General features: G+C 43.7%; 1 protein-coding gene across 1 annotated transcript; it reads right to left on the bottom strand.

Moving 5' to 3' along the window:
• Positions 1–4,354: 4,354 nt before the first annotated feature.
• On the bottom strand, positions 4,355–20,114 carry SNCG (synuclein gamma; the record flags this gene model as incomplete). The annotated part of the gene is made up of 5 exons (XM_080622015.1): positions 4,355–4,375; positions 5,283–5,360; positions 14,008–14,135; positions 14,995–15,036; positions 19,994–20,114. The coding sequence occupies 5 exons, from the start codon at positions 20,112–20,114 to the stop codon at positions 4,355–4,357; spliced, it is 390 nt and encodes a 129-aa protein (XP_080478141.1).
• Positions 20,115–20,617: the final 503 nt, after the last annotated feature.

The raw sequence follows: 20,617 nt of genomic DNA, 5'->3' as shown, positions 1-20,617 counted from the left end.
TGCTAAGAAAGCCTAACATTAGTGTGGAAGGGATGTGATATTTACATCAAGAAATATAATTGTTTGAAGAAATAGAGTTGTTTGCTCATAAAAATATATAATTATCATAGGACATGTTTGTCATTTAAAAGATCAAACTGAAGTTGTTCTAATTAAGCTAAATCAGCCTTTCAGCTCAAATACTGAAACAGTTCTGTGAGAAAAGTCGGTCTAACTGATTCTTCCTTTACATGGGTGGTAACATTCTCCAGGAATCATCGGTCAGCTCTGCTTCAAAGCACAGGGTCAAAATAAGGCCAGTATATGTGGATTTCTTTACCTCCTGGTTTCTGAATCTTGAGGCAACATCTAGGTGAAGTGTCCAGTTTCTACCATCTTCTGGAGCACCAGAGACTAAACCCATGCTGAAATACTCGGATTCTTGTGGAGCCTCAAGATGTTCTGCAGCTTCAATATTAGGAAAGAAAAAGAAAATTGTCTGATCTTTAAATTAGAAGGGATGAAAACATCAGAAAAGCTTGAGCACTCCTTAAGATCTGGCACAGGGTTAGGGAAAGAAAGAATAATTTGTATTTCAGGAGTGGTGAGAAAGCTGATGGCAAGGTCTATACAGTGCTCTCAGTGAGAGAGAGAGTCTCTGTGGCTCTACCGTTATGGCACACAGCAGTGCTGCCCACCCCACTTGGGGCTCAGCAGGAAAGGAAAGGTAGAGAAGCACAGTTACTGAGATTGCCTCCTTCTCACACTGGGATCCACTCATAAAGAAAGCAGTGCCAAAGCTTGACAGAGCAACTTTGTGCTGCCAGCAGACCTGTGCAAAGTTGTGCAGGCTGGGTTTGATCTCACATTTTAGAAAGCTCAGGTTTAATCTGAGTTTTTTCTGACAGCATGGAAAATCTTCTTGTGATTTGGTAGGTTTTCAATGCATTTGTGAAGCAGCTAAGCTATATGAGGGTGTGTGATTGTGTATATTTTTATGGAAAACAGTATTAAAATGAAAACCAGCTCTTTAGTTTTTAACAGGGTGATCTTTGAGTTCAGTTTTAGGGCAGGCATTATGCAGACATCAAACAGGACTTTCAGATGAAGTGGGAATTTGAGAAGTGTATTATTACTTGATTTGCATTTAAATTAGTGGAACACACACTGAGATATGCTGAAGAGTGTCACTGCTTTCTCTTCTGCATCCAGGACAAACATCTTCAAAAAATCAGGCCTGCATGCCCTTTACCCATTGGCTAAAACGTAATTGCGGGGGATCTTTCAAAGGCTATGAACTGTGGCAGAACAAATCACTTAAGAAAGCTTAACTGCAGTTTTACATGTAAGTAAGTTTTGCTGTTACAAGGGGAAAAAACCTGTTCTTCAGCGCTTTGTTGGTCACTTGTATGGTCAAGTTGAGGCAACACTTGACAGCGGCTGTTCTGGCTCATTGGATCACCAAGGAGGTCTGAGTGTGAGAACCCACGGTCATGTCACTTGGGACAGACTATGGCCCTGCTTTGCCTGGCACCAAGTGTTGTCTCGTCACAGTGGGATTAAATTAACAGTTTGTAAGAGAGTGGTATCACACATACAAGGTCCACCTGAATAATTCACAGGGTGAGTCATGTAATAGAAACTCTTGATTGCCCAGACCATGAACTGTCAGCAAAAAATTATTTACTAGTGTTTGCCTCCATCAGCTTTTACCTGGGGCAGGGAGATTCCCAGTGCTTCTCTTGAGAAAGAACTTTCAGCTGTGCAATGTTTTCTGATGGATCTCCTTCATCCTTCCATTTTTCATATTCCTTTCATCACCTCCCATTACACTTGTCTGGATACTTATTAAAACTTCAGACTTCTTTTCCATGTAGTGAATCAAACAGACATACAATGAGGTTGAAACAAATAATTAACTATTAGATAATCTTTTGGCACTTTTATGACAGACCCCTCTACTTCAGGAGAAACAAGTCTTCATACCTCTAACAAAGGGTACCCACCTGGGTAGCAGCCAGTCTGGAGAACAGATGAGGAGGAAACTGAGGCTCACTGAGGCATTGCATTGGCACAGCAGTACCCTGTTCCCACTCGCTGATACAGAGTGCTCATGTTTGAGTACATCACATCCTGGTCTCTGTTTTTAAGTCTTATGATTACCTTGTGCAAGATGGATAAACACTACTCCAAGCTCTGACCACAACAGGACTAGAGCAGACCTAGGCAGGGGCTGTGGCAGGGAAGTGCAGAACCCCCACATCCAGCCTGGGCACAGAATGGTGCTCAGTGATGTGAGAAGCAGGCAAGAGCAGAGGCAGAACTTTAGGAAACATTCAGACACTTTTGATGCCCATACATTAGCCAATTCTCAAGCAGCATTTTTAGGCTTACAGTTCCTGGTGAGTAAACATCAATTAAATCCTTTCTTTTCCACAGGGAAGAAGATGCTATAGCACAGCATGTCAGTGTGGAGTGCTGCAAGCCTCTCTTGAGCAGCTACATAGCTCAGTACTGTGGAGCCGTGTGCCTGCACTTTCAATTATCATTCATTCTCTCCTGGTGTAAGTCCTTTTGAACCTTTCAAGCAGGGTCAAAGCCTGCTTGAGAGGTGAGCATTCCTTAATCAATTCCTTGATTAAGGAATTAATTGATTAAAACAAGAGGCTTAATCCTTGTTTTGAGTTACAGCCTGCCCCAGCCAATACCTGATCTGCTTCACAGGTGCTGTAGCTGGTGAAAGTACTCACCTCCTCTTTTCTCTGGCTGGAACAACATTTTTGTTTGTATCCCCATAAAGCAAAGCTTTGGAGCAGAGTTTTTCATTGTTTCTCTTAGTGATCACTAAGAATAGACTCCAGCCTCCTGCTGCTGGGCATGAGTATCACATGGCCCTTTATGCCCTCTTACCTTGGCCTCAATTTTAGTTAGTCTGCTTAATTAGCATATGTTTTGCAGGACATCAGGAAAGTGTATGCACATGTTGGATATAAATTCCTTTGAGGGGCCTTGCTACTTCTGCTAAAGCTCTTTTGTTCCTTTTGGTCCCAAAATCAAACATCCACTCAGATGGAAATCCTGTGCTCTCTACAAAGCAATGATTTATGTGTATTGTTAATGGGTGACAGAGGCTGATATCACACTAGATCCCTTTCAAGCTACAGCATGTGTCTCCTGTAATACCTTCTATAGTCATCATAATGCAGTTTAATGAAGATTAACACTCTGATTTTGAAGCAGATTAAATCGCTACGCTTTACATTGGCTACTCATAGATTCATGGGTGTGCTGCCTGTAGGTGAATCAAAGACCCCATTTTTACATCCATATTTACTGACATGCTTTTAACCCATGCTTCACTATTTACAGCAATGACCTTGTAGCAGCATTTTCCCATCCTCTATGTCTGTGAAGGTGGAAGGTCTCCGCTGCTCTCACTCAGCAGCTTATCTGCAGGCTGACTGACTGCTGTAACTGATACAAGCCTGGCTGCTGGCGTGGCACCGGTAATTCTCCTTTGGCACCTGTTACTGGACTTACACATTTCACAGCGAGCCTGCCTACCCCTGCCAGCAGTACTGCAGCTCCAATATGACAGGTCAGTGCCCATCACACTTGTTTAGTTACCTCCCAGCCCTTCATTACACCCAGGTGGCAGGATGGAGTTTTTGTGCTCTGGTGCAAGCAGAATCAACAGCAAAGAACAAATGCTAACCAAGCTCGATGTGACTTACACGTTCTTTTAAAAACCTCTTTTTTCCCCATTTCCACTTTCGCACTCTCTGTTAAGCACAGGGGAGTATTTAAAATGTGCGATCTCTGCTTCAGCCCTAAGAGACAGAAAGCTGGCCTACTTACACCACTGACTCCAGAAACACAATTTTTCATTATTCCCGTCTTTTACATCACAATCCAAGGCCCTCACAGTCGTGAGATCTGTGTATTTTGTACCACACTTCTACCCAAAAGTTCATCAGTTTGGAAGGATCTAAAATGCGCAAATACCACCAAAAAAACTTGTTCAAACACTTCTTTATTAGTTAAAAAAAAAAATACTTCAGCAATACCTAGAGATCCCAAGTGCCAGTGCAGATGGATGTGAGACACAGATCAGTGAGCCCGACCAAAACACTCAAAGCAAGTGGGTCAGGAAGCAGAGAAGAAGACACGCACCCTGGTACACATCTGCACTTTACTTACTATCAGAGGGGTCTGGCTTATATATATTGTACAATCGGTTTATGAAGCAAGTGAAAGACTACAGAGCTGAATATTTTTGTCTACAGTGAGCAGAATTTTCCTGTTGTAGTGTCAGCTAATATTTCCATGTATGCTCTTGGAATGCCATCTCTTGAGCTAGAAGTCCCTAAGTTGATTAATTGCCTTCATTTTCACCCTGTAAGAGAAGACAGACAGGAAAAAAAAGTTAAATATTTTCAGTGGAAAATGTATATAAATAAAAACAGGAGAAAAATCAGTGCTAGTAGTCACTACATAAAACCCCATAAACAGCTACAAAACAATGAGGACGGTGCAGAAAATGAATGAATTATCCATTCCTTCTGGGAACCAGACACACTCTTGCTGTAACTCAGACCTCTGGGGAAAGCGAGAGGGTGATTTTATATGTGGTGGAAGTGGAGTTAGCACAGGGCAGGGCTGCCACTGGCAGGAGCATCCAGCATTCTGCTGCCAGGTCTACCTCCCGCCCCAAAACACCCTGACGTTAGTACTTGTGTAGAGGTGAAGTCAAGCAGATTTGCAGGGCTCTTTTGGGGACTGTTAACAGAGGGGACGATGGCTGGCAGAGGGTGGTAGGTGCAAGCTGAGATTTCAGGGAGGTTCAGGTATCATGAAAACAGTCTGAGTTTCAGAGAACCTGAAAACTGTGGAATTTGGGTGCATGCAGTGCTGCAGGGCTTGTGGAATGGGCAGCCAAAGGCCTTAGGACCGAAATCATGAAGGGAATACCACCTGAGAAGCCTTTGCCCCTTTAAAGCATCTATGTTGGCTGATAAGAGGTTGTCCTTCCTTGTTCAAGAACTGAAAGAGCTTGGCCCAGAGACTGACATTTGGCTCAGGGCTTCAAAAAGACATTATGGGTAGAATAGGTAAAAAAATAAAAGAATTCATTTAAATAGAGGAAAACCTCAGTTTTTTGTCATGAAAGTGGGAATATTGATGGGCTCCACACATGGCAGCTCTATAACCACAGAAGGCAAAGGGCAGAACACAGAAAAAGCCCATGTGAGCTCTTGAGAGACCGGGGACCATGGGAAGTCCTGGCCGTGACATCACCTTACCTCTCCACCACCTCCTGTGCCTGCCAGCTCTCCTGCCACCTCCGGCTGCTCCGGTGGCTGCGGTGGAGCCAGGTCCTCCTGCCAAGTCACAAGAGAGATGTTTGTCCTTACTGCCACACACAGAGTCATCACAGTGATCTTAGAGAGACCACCTGAGCAGACGGTGCAACATGGGTTTGAGCATTACACACACACATAAAATACTGGGTTTAATAGATAACAAATATTGCTCAAAATCCATTTTTCATGCAGCTTGTTAGAGCAGATGTCTATGGAAAAGCAATTCAATTTCTTGCAACCTGGTTTATGGTCTTTTTCATACAGAAAATCAGTTATTTTTCAGAGGTTTCCTTTCCTGTCACTGAGACCAGATTTTTAACTCCTTCAGTGTGAAGAAATTTGTGAGGAACAAATGAATTTACCTAGAGTACAGCAGATCAAGTCTAGCTTTTCCCACATTATTTTATTTACCCTAAGCACTCATTGCATAGACTAATTTCAGATATAACATCATAATGGTGGCATTAATGTCTTGCCTCAGACAAACTGTCATTATCAAAGAATAAGCTTTTTTGTGTTTGAAGTCCAAGCTTTTTCATGAGCACTTTGGGCTCTTTTAACTACTTGCCCATATCTTTCAGTTACCTTCCTATTCAAAGAAGAGAAAAAGATTGTTACCAGGCAAACCCTTTAAATGTGATTTGGCCACATGGCAAGAGAAGACAAAATCCTGATCATCCTGGATGTGCACAAGGGATGGACAGAAAGCAGGAATGCATCTCTATGGAATCAGTCAGTAAGAGCAGGGGGAAACAGAAATATCAGGACCTCTATTATTCAGCCCCAAATCACCAGGGAACTCTGCTAAAGTCACAAAGCTTCTGTTCCCTTTGAGCACACATGCCCAGCAGTATCCCTGAATTTTTACTCTTTTCCTACATGAAGTCAGGGCCACCATAGAGGGAACCTAACACATATATATTACGTGAAGAAAAAGTGAATTCTGCATGGAAGGGAGATTCATCATTTAAATTTCAATATTTTAGAAACATGAGACCACCGCTTTCCCTGGTGCAGCTGTGCAAATCAAATATCCCTGTTACACCTGCTGTGGGCAGAACTTCATGCTCTGTATGTTCTGGGGAACTATACCCTTCATTTTCACACACATCCTTATTTTCCTGCCCAGTCACAACTGTTCTCATCAGCAGAACACCCCTGTTGTTTTTGGGACTGAATAAGGGAAGAAGAGGTGATGTGAAATAGGAAGACAAAAATAGACAGATTTCACAGTTACATAGATGTAAGGTAGATCCCATGAAAATTTAAGCTGGAAATTGGACTTCAGATCCATTTCTGGCGGGAAGGGGAGCCAGGAGATGTAGCTGTAACCTCGTTATACTGCCACAGGCTTCCCGCTGTCCATGCAAACTACTGTAGGGATCAATCCACCAAAGAAAGACAATGGCCAAAATACGAGCTGCAGCCCAGTACTGAAGTCTGTTGCAGCTCCAGGCATTCCCTTCACCTCCCTGCTGAGAGTCTAATAATTAGTTTGTTAAGAGAGTGTGCCATGCACTGGGGTGTCTCTATATGAAAAGCACAGTGTGACTGGGTTTTTTTCCCCTAAGAAACATGCCCTTAATTTGCTCTGTGGTGTTGTCTGAAATGATTCTTCCTAGTATCAACCTGATCTGCATTAAGAAAGCCCAGATGACCTTAAATTATGCACACCATGGAGACCAATTTCTGGTCTCCAGTTTCCAGTGCAGCAGGGATCCGAGGCTGCTTGGGAGAGGCCCCCAGTCTGATGGAGCCTTTCCAAAATGAGTGAACCTTCCTGTTGTCAGCAGGACAATGTCAACAGAGCTTACTACTCTATGAAGGCTGATTCAGCCACAGAATCCTGTCTATGGCTTTAAAACTCTTCACATGTGTATAGGGCCATAGAAAATGGCTACACCTTTTAACTCAACGATGCACACTAGGTCAAAGCATGTAAATTGCCTCAAATTGTGTTTGGAAGCTTTACAGACTGTTTTTTTGATGGTTAGGTAGAAAGAAAAGAAACCTGCAGTGCAAGCCAATGACAATGGCTGCAACAGCAGGCAATTTGTAGGTGTTTTACATGTGGGGTTTTCAGCTTCCATGTGAAATCATGAAGGTGAATCAGAGGTGACTGCTGAAGGTGCTGAGCTGCACTAGGAAAACTGTGGACAACTCATAGGAGCACAAGGACAAGTGCAGTGTACCTCACCTTTCTACAGGGCATGACCATCTTCCTGTGAGCAGGCAGATCAGCTCTGGTAGATGTGGAAACAGTCAGGGAAAATAGGATCCTTCTTCAGGACTATTTTCAGGACACTGCATCCAAGAGCGATGGGTGGGCTGTAGAATCCCTGGTTCAGCTATTGTTCTGCTTATTATACCTCTTAAATTGTGCTCTCTTGCCAAGACTGCTCCCGAAGGATGAAAGTGACTCATCCATCTATTTCCAGAAAGGGAAACAACCATGTTTCTGGATCGTGTTTCTAAACTGTGTTGGAGGAACCAGCACAATCGCAGGATGAAGAGGTGTCAGGCTGTGTTAGGGATGTTGTCTCACAGCCTTTTTCTCACGCGCTTCCCACCCTGCTCAGAACAGTGAGCATGAGATGAGGAAGGGCTGCATTCTTCAGCTGGGTGTTAGCTGGCTGGGGATTTTGATGACTAGCCAGGAAAACAATATACAGAGGAGGACCATGTGATGTGAGGGTTTTCACTTTGGATGAAGAGCCAGAAGTTCCTGGGTACTGACCCCAGCTGTAGCATTGACTCGCAGTGTGATGCTGGGCAAGAAAGCAAGGCTGAAAATCCAGCTTCTCTGGAGGACAGCAGCAACTGTGCCATTCCTTTCAGTGTTCATCTCCTCATTAAAAGGGATAAAATGTTCTAAGGGAAAGGCATGTTGCAACCATGAATTAATTAGTAACACTTCTCCTGCTCTTAAACAGCAAGCAGATTTCCACACACCTACCCCCTCCAAAATCATGTATTGTCTTAGAAAAAGTATTTAAAATGAAAATAGAAAAAGAAAAAAAGAAAAAGATTAAGTTTATTATGGGCTGGTTTCTCCCCAGCTTTATTTTTTTTTTGTGCATGTGTGTGTGTGTTTGTGTGTGTGTGTGGTTTTGGCTAGAGATGAGAGAAAACCAAAGTAGTTTAACATAGTAGCTAAGTGAAACATAGGACCTTAGAGTCTTTACAGGAATTATATTACAGGAATACTATACAAGTTCTAAAATATGTATAAATATATTTGTATATAGAATATACACCCTATATAAGGTTTTATATATATATATATAAAATACGATACTTCACTAAGGTTATGAAACATGGTTACATGTTCAGATGTGGCTAATGAAAAGCTCAACAAGTTAGGACCTGCCATTTATAAAAATATTCCTGTGCAATGTGAAGAGGTCTTAAATAGAGTGCACTATAGGCTTCTGGGGTCAGGTATTTTAATATGCTTTTTTAAAAACAGATTTGAAAAGTTCACAGATTTTGAAAAAAAAAAGAAAAAACCAAAAACCCCCAAACAAAATAATTACACCTTGATTCTTCAGATTTCTCTATTTCACAGGTTCTGTGAAATTCCCTTTTTCAGCTCAGCAAATGTGTTGTATGCTCTGCTGGCCAAGTCCATACGTGAAATGGAATTTATATTTTTATCCATAACATGTTATAGGCCAGTGATTTATTTATTTTACCATCCCCCAAAATTCTGACATAAACAAACTTATCAGGATTATCTTCCTTATCTAACAGAGAAAGCACGCAGAGTCTAAATGTTGGATGCATCAAAAACTCAACAAATTCAGTGGCAAGCAAGATTTCTCTGTTCTTTTTATTATTATTATTATTTTAAGGCCATACAACCAGAAAGATTTGCTGGAAACCTAATCTGCTACAAATTTAACAGCCCGCAATGGGACATCAATTGCATAAGGCAGAGAAAGGTTCAGCCTCCTGTAGAGCTCTTGACCTTGGGCATTGGAGCAAAAGCAATGCTACTTGGCAGCATCACCAGACCACTCCCTTGTAAAGCCTCAGGCAACCTGACAGGTCCTGTGGATGGGCTGTCCTGGATGGGTTTCGGGCTGAATGTGCCCTGAATGATGCTGAGAGCTCTGAGTAAGAGGTCAACCCATGATTAAAGTGAGTGGACCCACTGACAGGACAGACAGATGGGCTCACAGGATTCCCATCTTACAGTACAAACCTGGTAGACTCTTGGGGTAGCTTTGTTTTCATCCAGTTCACAGCCAGACTCTCTTTGGGTTTTTCCCTGGGGCTGCTTTTACAAACAATACATATTTAATAATGCTTATCCTTTTATTATCCTACAGAATTACTGGAGCACAAATGAAGCACACACAGAGTCTTGCAGACTTTAAGGCTTCACCAGTGCCTCTAACTCAGCTCTCGTCCATGTGAAAAATGTACACCTGGAAGCACTGATGAGGCAGAGGGAAGCACAGAAAAAGTGCATGTAGGCAAAGTATGCCACGCCACGCTGTTTTTGCAGTCTCCCCTGCTCCATGGGACGCTGAAGGATACCACTGGGATGCATCACTGCATCAGTGAAGAAGCTTGAATACGAAGGCTGAAGCTTGCATACAAAGGAGAAAAGTTTCGACTATTTAGTCCACTTAATTGTAAACTAGTGCAGTTGTTGATTTCCCTGCTTCTCCTGCTTAGCAGGTCTGCTCTTGGTGGTCTCTCAGTTACCCTTGGTTACTCTCTCCTAGCAGCACTTGCACTGCCCAAACAAACTTAAACAGGGAGGTCACTCATCAGTTTCTGCTTCTAATTCCTTTGGTGCAACTGTCTTAGTGTTGGTGCCGTTGCAGGGTTTAAGGGAGCAGAATATGAACATCAACCGTTCATATTCAAAACATGCAGTTGTTATGAAAGCAATAAGCCGTGGCATGGGTGCGGTACACATGCGCTAGATTGAGCACAGACAGAAACAACGTGATCCAGTGAATGCACCCAGCAGTTGCACAGAGCTGACAACTGTTCAAAGAATTAATGAAATCAAAGAAAGATCAAACCCAATTCAAAATGACAGAGCCATGAACTGACAACTACACCATATAAAAACTGAGACAGCAAATAGATCGAAGGGAAGATCTACGTAGAGGGCATAGGGAAGCGTCAGCTACTGGGAAAATTATTCGACCCCAAGGGACGTGTTATGAGAGTGCGTGTGTGTGTACGTACATGTGCTTGCTCCCAACCACGTGGTGTCTGCAATGCAGCAAACTTTGTGCTGTGTCATGTAGACAAAGAATTAATCCTCTTCTAAGACAGAGATGTTTAGTGGGTGGTTATCTCACTAAAATCCCTTAATGTTCCCCCTTGGGACTGGTTGCAGAACCACAGACAAAACACATTACTGATGGGTCTCATTCCTTTGCATATCAGAAAAATTGTGGGAGGTTTATAGTCTCCTAACTTACATATCTTTTAGTTTCTATTTAAAAAGTCCTCTAAATGAGCCAGTACTTTCTTGCACTCAGCAGTGACCAGGCTAGTGCCAAAGCCCTACTAGGTGATGCCAACGCTACTTGAGGTTGCTCTTACCTGATGCTTGTCACCCCTCCACAGGCATAAAGTTATTTCAGCTCTGTTTCTTTCTATGTGGCTCCAAGTGCTCCCACTGAGGACAGCAAGGAGCTGTCAACTAACATTGTCCAAGCGTGTCCACATTTCAGTGCCTGCCACGTCCTGCAAAATGGATGAATTCTTCCCTGTGGCCAAGGTCACCATCTGATATACCCGCAGACCTCAATCACCCTGCGGCTGCTGCCCCAAGCAAACTTAATGCAGAATCCTTAAGAGTTCCCCACTCCTTGCTAGTATGTGCCTGCCACTGACCCCAGCTGTCAAATGTACAGACTAAATGTCAACAAGCTTTCTGTAATTGATACTAATACTGGGAATGCTCAGCTAGGGACATGCCTCCTAGGCCTCTCAACTCCCCAGATTTGAATCATTCTGTTGCAGTGCTCAGTGCCATGCATTCACACAGATTCTATGGCATTTTGAACACCCCTATATAAAGTCAGCAGGGAACAACACTAGAGACAGTTGAAAACATAAATAAGATGCTAGAAACTGCTCTTTGCAGTTAGACAGAAGGAGGACAAGGTGGAGCATGAACAAGTCTCAGGACTGGATGTAACAGCTCTCTGAAACTTTAGGGGCTGAAATGCTTGTGCATAATTCCATGATTGTGAGATGATAACAGTAGGTATTGATTTTTTAATCAGGCAACTGCTATACCTTATTACTCTTCTTAGTGTATCTCCAGTGGGTCTCTCACTTGCATCATGGTGCCTGGTGCTGCTCTTGGCAGCATCTGACTGTATTTTCCATTGGCAAATTGTACAGCACAATAGGAGCGGACCTGGAGAAAACAGCTGGTGCCAAGAGCACAACACAACCCCCCCCCCCGGCTCCTTTCAGGGCCCTCCCTCCAGAGCAGCTCTGGCTCTGAGGCAATTAACCATTAGCAGTTGGGATGCACTTGGTGTGCATATGGAGCTCAATCTTTCATGTTATTGCTATCCAAAAGGTATCTAGCAAATGCGACTGAAGTATAGCGAGTGAGGATGACTACAAGATTCACACTCCTAATCTAAACTGAACTAAATGAGTAAAGTAGATGACCTCTCTCTTTCACACAAACATTTTCCTAAATTTCATTCTCCTGTGACTTCTTTTGCCTTATTTTTCCTGTTTTCCTTCTGCTGTCCACCTCTGCTATTTGGTGTAACACCATGTTACTGCATCCAAAGCCATTCCCTGTCTCCCTCATTTACTCTGCCCTTTGACACATGACACTTCCCACTTCTTTATTTGTGGGTCAATACCCATTTTAACACTAAACAGACAGACATCAATGAAGATGCGAGAATGACAATTCAGATGCAGCTGGAAAACTCACAGCTTTTGTATATTGCTCGCAGCCTGCATAACCCAGAACCACCACCAGGGTGAAAGAATCTCTGATTTTCTCAGGGCCTACCTGCACAAGGGTAGAAGCAGATAACGTTGACCAGTTTGAGGTCTGAAATTAACACCTGTAAGTTGTAGGTCATCAGTCTTTGAGGGGGGCTCTCACTTAGGACAAAATAGACTATCGCTGTTGCTGAGTCCTTGCCAGAAGGGGAGACAGCTCAGTATCAGGAGGATGGATTTCTACCATCAGCAAATTCCTAGGTCTCCTGGGTCAGCCACCCTGCACCCAGTCAGTCAAAAGGTAAAAGGGGGTTGCCTGGCCCCATGGAATTATGAATCACTGTTTGCACTGCTGCAGCCTAACTGCTGTTCCCTGAGGGAACAGAGATTAAACTTATCCCAAGGGCTTAGCACAACTTCTGTATCTGCTGATTTCACATGCTTTCAGGAGAACATTTTGCGTCATCCGTAGCTGCTGGTCTCTTTTGTTAGGCTATTCTCTCAGGATTTATATGGTGTGTAGAAGTTTTGTTTCACATCACAATGTGTTTACGTGCAGGTCAGGAAATTCATCAGCAAACTGTGTGAACAATTAAACCAATTTTGGCCAACCTCACTTTGCTTTGATTCTGCGTTTGGGTTTGCTGTGACTCATCTACCTCATGATGCTATCAATGCCATTGATCACAGCTCTCTGAAGAGCGGAAATGCAGCCAGGCTTACGAAACAGCTCCCAAATATTAGCCTCAAGTACAAGTACAAATGGTTGCGGTTTGTTACCACCCAGTAAAAGCATCTTCTCTGATGATCAACTCTGCCTTCATCTAGGGAGTTGTTCTGCTCCTTCACATCCCCTTTAAGCCCTCATTTGAAGCAACCCAGTTTGCCAAGTTAGGCTGGAGGACAGAAGATGCTTCATCCTAAGCTGGCTTAACCCATGCACAATCTGTGTCCCATGGCCTTTATGAACCAGTTGTCAAAGTGAGCACATAGCAGAGCAGGAGGATCAGGCTCCCTGCCTGAATTGCTGCTGCCCTCTGCTGCCTGCAGATTGACTGGGCCGGGATCAAGGTGTCAGGGCAAGGCTTCGCTCCTGCTCCTTCACACCCCGCAGGTCCCTCAGCTCTGACCCTGGCCACATGCCCACTGCAGCCTGGACCGGTGTCTACTCAAGTCCCTGGGAAGAATGCTTATCTACATTCATCAGAAAACGGGAAGCTGGGCTCTTGCCAGCAGTGCCTGCTGACGAGACAGGACACAATGGGCATGAGTTGATTAACATGTCCATCTGAACATAGGAAAACACTTTTTTTCCTATGAGAGTGGTCAAACACTGGCACAGGTTGCTCAGGGATACTGTAGAGTCTCCATCTGTGGAGATACAGTCCTGGGCAACATGCTCTCACTACCCTTAGGGAGTTGGACTAGATGATCTCAAGTGGTCCCTTCCAAACTAAATGATTCTGTAATTATGTTAGCATTATACAGTAATATTAAACATTATATCAAAGCAGACATTGCTGAAAACCTCTCACTGAATATGTAAAAGCATGAATTGCAAGTGTTTCAGCAACCTGGTCTAGTGGGAGGTGTGTCTGCTCATGGCAGGTGGGTTAGAACTAGATGATCTTTAAGGTCCCTTCCAACACAAACCATTCTATGATTCTAGATGACTCTTTCATCCTGAATATTGCTGAAGAAACAAACATACCTTTTTTACAACTCCTGTAGTGGCCACGATGGTCTCTGCTCCTTCTACAGTCTTGTTTGCCACTGTGTTCACACTGGCTACTACAGCTTCTCCCACCACATTGGCCTGCTCTTTGGTCTTCTCAGCAACTGAGCAACAAAAGCAGAAAGTCAATGAGCCAGGCACTCCCAAAAGGCTGCCAAGTTCACTAGGACAATAAAACGTTTGTACTGAGGTAAGAGAAGAAATTGGCCCTGCTACAGTCCCTGTTTAGTTCTTCTTTTATATGAGATCACATCTGAATTTAGATTATGTATGTGAGGGGTTTGCCTGACTCAAAATGCTGCTCGGAGAGCAGCCCTGCAGCTTGTCAGGCTTTGTAGACAACTGGAGAATGAAAAATTCACTGTAAGATACTAAGAGACATTTGTGCAAATACGGTATTTTGCATTGCAGACTGCATATTACCTCTATCAGGGCACCTTCTGTTGGATTTAATGTACCTGGGGAAAAAATTAAATTAATCATTAAATTCTCCACGGAAGGGATCCATTCATCACTCTTCAAGGCAGTCCACTCAGCTTCCCAGCCTTGGAGGTTGGGATACCTAGAAGGATCTCTTTGGGTTTCTGACTCTTGGACTGCCTGTCAGGAGTGTCTCAAAGACAACAGTTTTAGCCTGACGGGACCCTCTCTGCATGCTAGGCAGCATCTTGACATTGTTAAATGTCTAAATTGCTGTGAATCATCTGAATCTGCTGAGCAACATCTGTTAGATGTTTTTTGACCTGCTCTACTGATCAAATATTTTCTCTCATCCATGTGCACTTGCAAATGCCAGACCCTGAACCATCACTCCTGGAAAACATTCTCCATTCATCAAACAGAAGGTCACGCAGATCACTGCTGCCCCCCAGAGACCTTCCATTTGGCAGGAACGATGGCCACATCAAGAGGTCCAGCAACCCATCACAGATTTATGTGTCTCTCTCAGGGCTGCACTCTTACCTGAGGTCACGCTTTGCACTACACCTTCCTTGGTTTTGGTACCTGTGAAAGGAAACACACAGCCCATCAGTGCTACCTGGCAAAGAACCTCCTGGTTTTTGGACATGGATGGCTTTCTGTTCCTACGAGGTGCAGTGGAGAGCTGTGGTGCTGCCGGCACCTCCTGCTAAGACACAACCATTTGGAGAGCCAGCGGAAGGGATCAGCTCCCTTCCCCAGTAAAGTCAGAGTTGGACAACTTCAACTGCAAATTGTCTGGAGATGCCTAGACCTGAAAATTCTTGATTATACCATGCTGAAGTATGAAAAATTGTCTCTGGGATGCTTCCAAAATGAAAAGAACAACTGAGTGGAGGTAAATCAATGTTAAGCTAATTGTAAACACAAATGTATATTAAGTCACCTGGTGAAATATCACCTGCGTCAGTCTTATACCTGTAATAAAGACTCTGGAGAAACCTGAGGTTGAATTTGCAGAACAACCAACCACCTACTACGTACTTAGTTACTAGATTCCCACGTCAGTGCCTCAGCCTAGGCTGTAAGTGCCTGTTCACAGTGATAAACAGAATGCAGATGTTTTTAACTCAAAATTATGAAGTATACCATATGTATGCTTACATTGCAATCTATCTTGCTGTTCACAAGGCAGAAAGGCTAACAGGATGTGAGGGCATTTGGTTTGCAATGCAAATAGCCCTTAAGGAATAATTAATCTCTGCAGTTTTCCTCCATGCTTGAAGTGACCTGCTATACCTCCCTCCTATTTGTATACTGTTGCACATAGTGGGCTAAATCATACAATAGATAGGCAGCCCTTGCAGTAACTAGATGCTTTTTCACATCACAAAAATAAAGGATCAAATTTATCTCTGTTGGAAGTTAAACCAACACATGCCAAAAGGTTCCACTGGTCTCACTTTACTGTATTCTGTAAATCATCTGCGCCTATACAGGCTCGTTTCCTGTACTGATACAACAAAAGGATTTTTATGGCCAACTGTCAAAGCAATAGAAACAAAGAGTCGGACAGATCTTCAACTCCAGGGGTACCGGGAGCATCCATGGGTGTGGTGGGATAAATCAGCTACAAACCACATCTCACTCTCATTGACAGCCTGAAAAGCAAAACAGGTGCAGCACCCTGATAACAACAGATCCAGCCCAGCTCTGTCTTGCTGAATACGTGTTACGCACTATTGAAAGTAATTCTCAATTGTTGATTTATTTCGGTGGTTTTAAGCATTGCCTGGGCAGAACAAAGCTGGTTTACTGCAATAACGCTATCAACATTTCACTCCACCCTCCCAAACTGTGTTCAAACTGAAGAGATGAAGTCTTTTTACTTTATACTTGTTACTGTTCTAAACAGCAGTTGCTACTGATGTGTACCATAAACGTGCACTGCTGTAAACTGGGCTGAAAAATGATGCCCATGACATACATATGTGACAGGAGCACAGCAGTGAGCAGGGCAGATACAAGTCTCAAGCCATGAACACGAACTCCTGAGTGGGCCAAATGCACACAGTTCAATTGAGACACCATCTTGCTTCAGTTTCCCTCCCATTGCCATTCCAACCAAAGCCTGCCACAGTATTGATTCAACATACAAGATCATCTCACATCAGACACAGATGTTCAAGCTTAGCTCTTCTTTGCTCTTTTTTTGGTCAAAGAGCAGTTGTTAGGCAAGCGAAGTATATAAATTGCTGTACTAAGCTTTGCATATGTTTCAGTTTTGCAGTAACCATGGTTAGTGAGACAGGAGATTTACTTCTGTGTATTTTTTTACCAGACTTTTGATTTAAGATGACTATCTGGGCTCAATTCCTTCGCAGGGAGATTGGGTGGGTGACATGTTTTTTGGTGTTCCAAAACATCAATAGTTCCAAAAAGGAGGGATGCAGGTAGAAGAAACACCTTGGCATCCACTTCACAACAGAAGCGGTGGCACTGGGAAGTGCCTCTGCTGCAGCCTGGGGAGACCTTGCCTCATCTTCCTAATCCACAGCCCTGACCACACCCAATGACTCAGGCTCAGAGTCCACCATTCACCACTTGAAACCTGACCTTCTGGTGCATACCCTTGCCAGCCACCCGAATCTGTTGAATCAGAAAGCAATCAACTGATGCTCTATCTCATTTCACTCATTAGTCCTTGCCTGCAGCTTGTGTACACAGAATTAAAAGAGGCAGGATGCATGAACTTTTGAGTGCTGTGAGTCATCTCTAAGAGCTTTGGTATATCAAGGGTGTGACCTAGGTGGTGGAGCATTGTGCAGTGGGAAAAGGTTTATGGTAGAAAAGAGTATTATGATGTGCTGTAAGTCCTGTGGGAGTTCATGCTTGGTCGAGACACTCTGTTTGTGTAAAGCTTGGTGCCTTGGGGCATTCTGCAACATGTGTGGTCGAAAGCTGTTCTGGAAACTTAGAAGTGTATTCTTTGTTGAGGCTTCCTGAATTATAGTGTTAAAGGGTACTAATGATCCGTAATTAAAGGGCACTCAATACTCTGGTGCAGCTTTGCATTAACTTCATTAACTTCATCACCACTTATCCCCCTATTTAAACCAAATAAAAAAAGACATCCCACCAAATCAGCTGCTGGACACACATTGACTGTGCCAGTTCGGTATACCCAGAGGCTGTTATAGTTTGGAGAGCAGACTGTGATTTTACTAAGTGCAAAGGTGCCCATGCTACAGGAGTTCTCCCTCTCTCTTTTCGTGCACCCTCTTCTCCACCCTATCTATTCAGCAAGCCACGTGGCGGGGCAGATTCATGGCTCCTCCAGCAACAGCCGTATCTCCAACCAGCCCAGCTGTGAACCGCATTGCAGTGTTAGCACAGGAGGGAGGCATCTCTGGCCCTGGCATGGGTTGTGGGAACTGAACCTGCGTGGCTCAGAGGGGAGGGATGAGGTGGCTGCAGTGCCCTGGTGATGCTGTCTGCTCCAGGCGGATGCCTCTGAATAAGCATCATTTTGTTCTCCTGGGGCGGCAGCAAGTGACTCATCGGGTGCCGTAGTCATGTCCAGACATCTGGAATCCTCCTTGGAGAGTCAGCAGTGAGTTCACACAAACCTGAATGAAAGTCAAGGATCCACTTCATCCATCCTTGGCTTTGGGTTTTTTCCTCCCTTTCCTTATGTTCTGAAAGGACCTTCAAGATTTTATACCAGTATTATTTTCTCCTAGCATCCAAAAATTCAGGATGCAACACATAACACTCTAGGCCAAGCTGCTGGGACAGGGCTCTGCAAATGAAGGAGCAAGGAAGGAACAGTTCAGGTCTGTGATTAACTCTTCATGTGGCACAGAGTGAGAAAAGGCAGCATGAACATACTAATCATTCCAGTTCTAATCGATACACTTGGCTTCCACTTCCTCTTCTTACTTAAAAACCAATTCTCTGAGCTAATCAGCATCTGGCCATTATTTATCCTGACTGTGAAAGACTGACTTTTTTCCAAAGGGCTGAGCATTCCCCAGCATGCAACAGGAACTGAATCAGCCAAGGCAAAGCACTATGCAGTGCATGACAGGGCAGGAATTGGCACTATACCAACAACCCAAATAAAAAAAATAAGAGGAGAAAGCACTGAATCTTAGCCTTGATCCTTATTGGAGCCTCATTCCGAGATTTAGGTTTTAAGAAGGTTTTTAGAAAACTTCATTGAAAAGGTTAGGATCTCATAAGCAGACTCTACCTCACGGCTCTGCAAAACTGAAACCCAGGCCACAGTATGGAGACGTACCAGATCACTGAACAGAGATGTGAGGAATTATGTATAAAGGTTCAGAATAACCTGTCTGGCACCCTCAAATCACGAAGCAGCTGGAGCAAGAGTGATGCTATGATTTGACACCTAGGCGTGACGTTTTGCAGGCTGGTGTTTCAGTTGTTTATGTGGATGCTGTTCACCTTTTTGCTTTGTGAGTCAGCTTCAAATTGAAATGTGAACTGTTACATATGTTCGTTTACAGCACACCAGTATTTGAGTATTTAAAATTTCAGAATGAAAACATTACCAGATCTCCTACACATAAAATTTGTGTTCGTTTGTAATGTACAAATTTGTAGCTATTGTCAAGAGAGGTGTTTTAAATATAGTAGCTACATACAGCTATGGATGTTGCAGCACAACAGCAGGAAGAGCCTGTATGTAAACTTTCCTACTAAACACTCCCTCTCTCGCATATCTAGCAAACATAAAAAGCTGTGTGAGATGCAGTAATCAGCAATGAGGTAATCAGTCTTAAGAACCTAAGACTTCATAGATTTTACATTATCTGGAATATCTGACCATCCAGCCATACAATTGCATGTGCTAGATGGTGGATATAGTGGGTTTTGAGGGTGACCTTGAAAAGGTTCTGAAACAGCACATTAACTGTGAGAGAGGTCTCTAGGCAGGACATCATTCATGCTGTTTTCCAGATCCTATCCTTTGGGTAAAACTGATCTGGGCAACTCTTGTAAAGCAAGGTTAATGCATCAGTCAAAAAGAGGAGGGTTTCAAGATAAAGTGGCATGTTTGTGGGGAAACAGATGCATCCTGCAATCCCCACTTAATAACCCTGCTGGCTTCTCTCAGGGACCTCCTCAGCATGTCTCTCACAGTGTGGAGGTGAAGCGGAGACCAGCAGTGCTCTGATGCTTGGGGAGTGAGTGACTCACCCTGCAAACAATCAGCAAATAGTCATAACAGAAACCGTCCACCTTGGCATCTGCTCCTTAACATTGCATTAGTTCTGCATCCCCTGAAGTAGTGGTTGTTTCTCTGTCTAATCTATGGTTGGGGAAACTGAGGCACGGGGAGGATGTGGCACTCCAGGCTTACACAGCAACTCTGCGACAGAGCTGAGGATGCTATCCAGACCTCCCACCATTCACTCTCGAGCTCTAGCCACAATATAATTCCCCTAGACCTCCTCAGGGATAATCTACACAGCAGTTCATGCTCAAAATACAGTTTAAAAACAGCCTCTCTTACCTACATACATCACCCCTTCTTTAGTCTTCTCAGCAGCTTCTGTCACTCCCTGCTTGGTCTTCTCTGCAGCAGCTACCACACCTTCTTTAGCAATGGAGAAACCTTTCTTAAAGACATCCATTCTTGTTGCTTGATAGAGTATTATCTGGATTATCTGAGTGAGGAACAGCAGCAAAAAGCACCTCGAGACTGGGACTGCAGCCTCACCCTCAGCGAATACTCAGTTTCTCTGCCAGTCTCTGCCTTTGCTCTTACTCCTCTGCTGGATGAAGTCAGTGTGGCAAACCTCGCATCCTTTGCCGTCTCTTATTGATGAAGTGCACTGCAGTGTAGCCAATACCTGTGAACAGCTGATACTGAAATATTAATGATATGGATATGCTTGTGAAGATTTAAGAGGGAAGGGGGAGAGAAGGACAACGACACCAGTAGGTAAAGGACTGTCTGGAAAATTTCCAGACAGATAAAGCTTTTAAGATATTCTGCAGTGCTCTCATTCAAGGATGCTCTCATGTGAAGAGGGAGACTTTATCTGAAGAGCTGAGCTCCTGAAAGGGCATCTCCCGAGGCTGCAGCAGGAGGCAAACACAAGCTCTATCCTGGGTTCCCAGAGGCTGGAGAGCG

The sequence above is a fragment of the Psittacula echo genome (genome assembly GCF_963264785.1).
Source record: "Psittacula echo genome assembly, chromosome: 6".
NCBI lineage: Eukaryota > Metazoa > Chordata > Aves > Psittaciformes > Psittacidae > Psittacula > Psittacula echo.
This window is presented reverse-complemented; position numbering and strand designations above follow the sequence as displayed.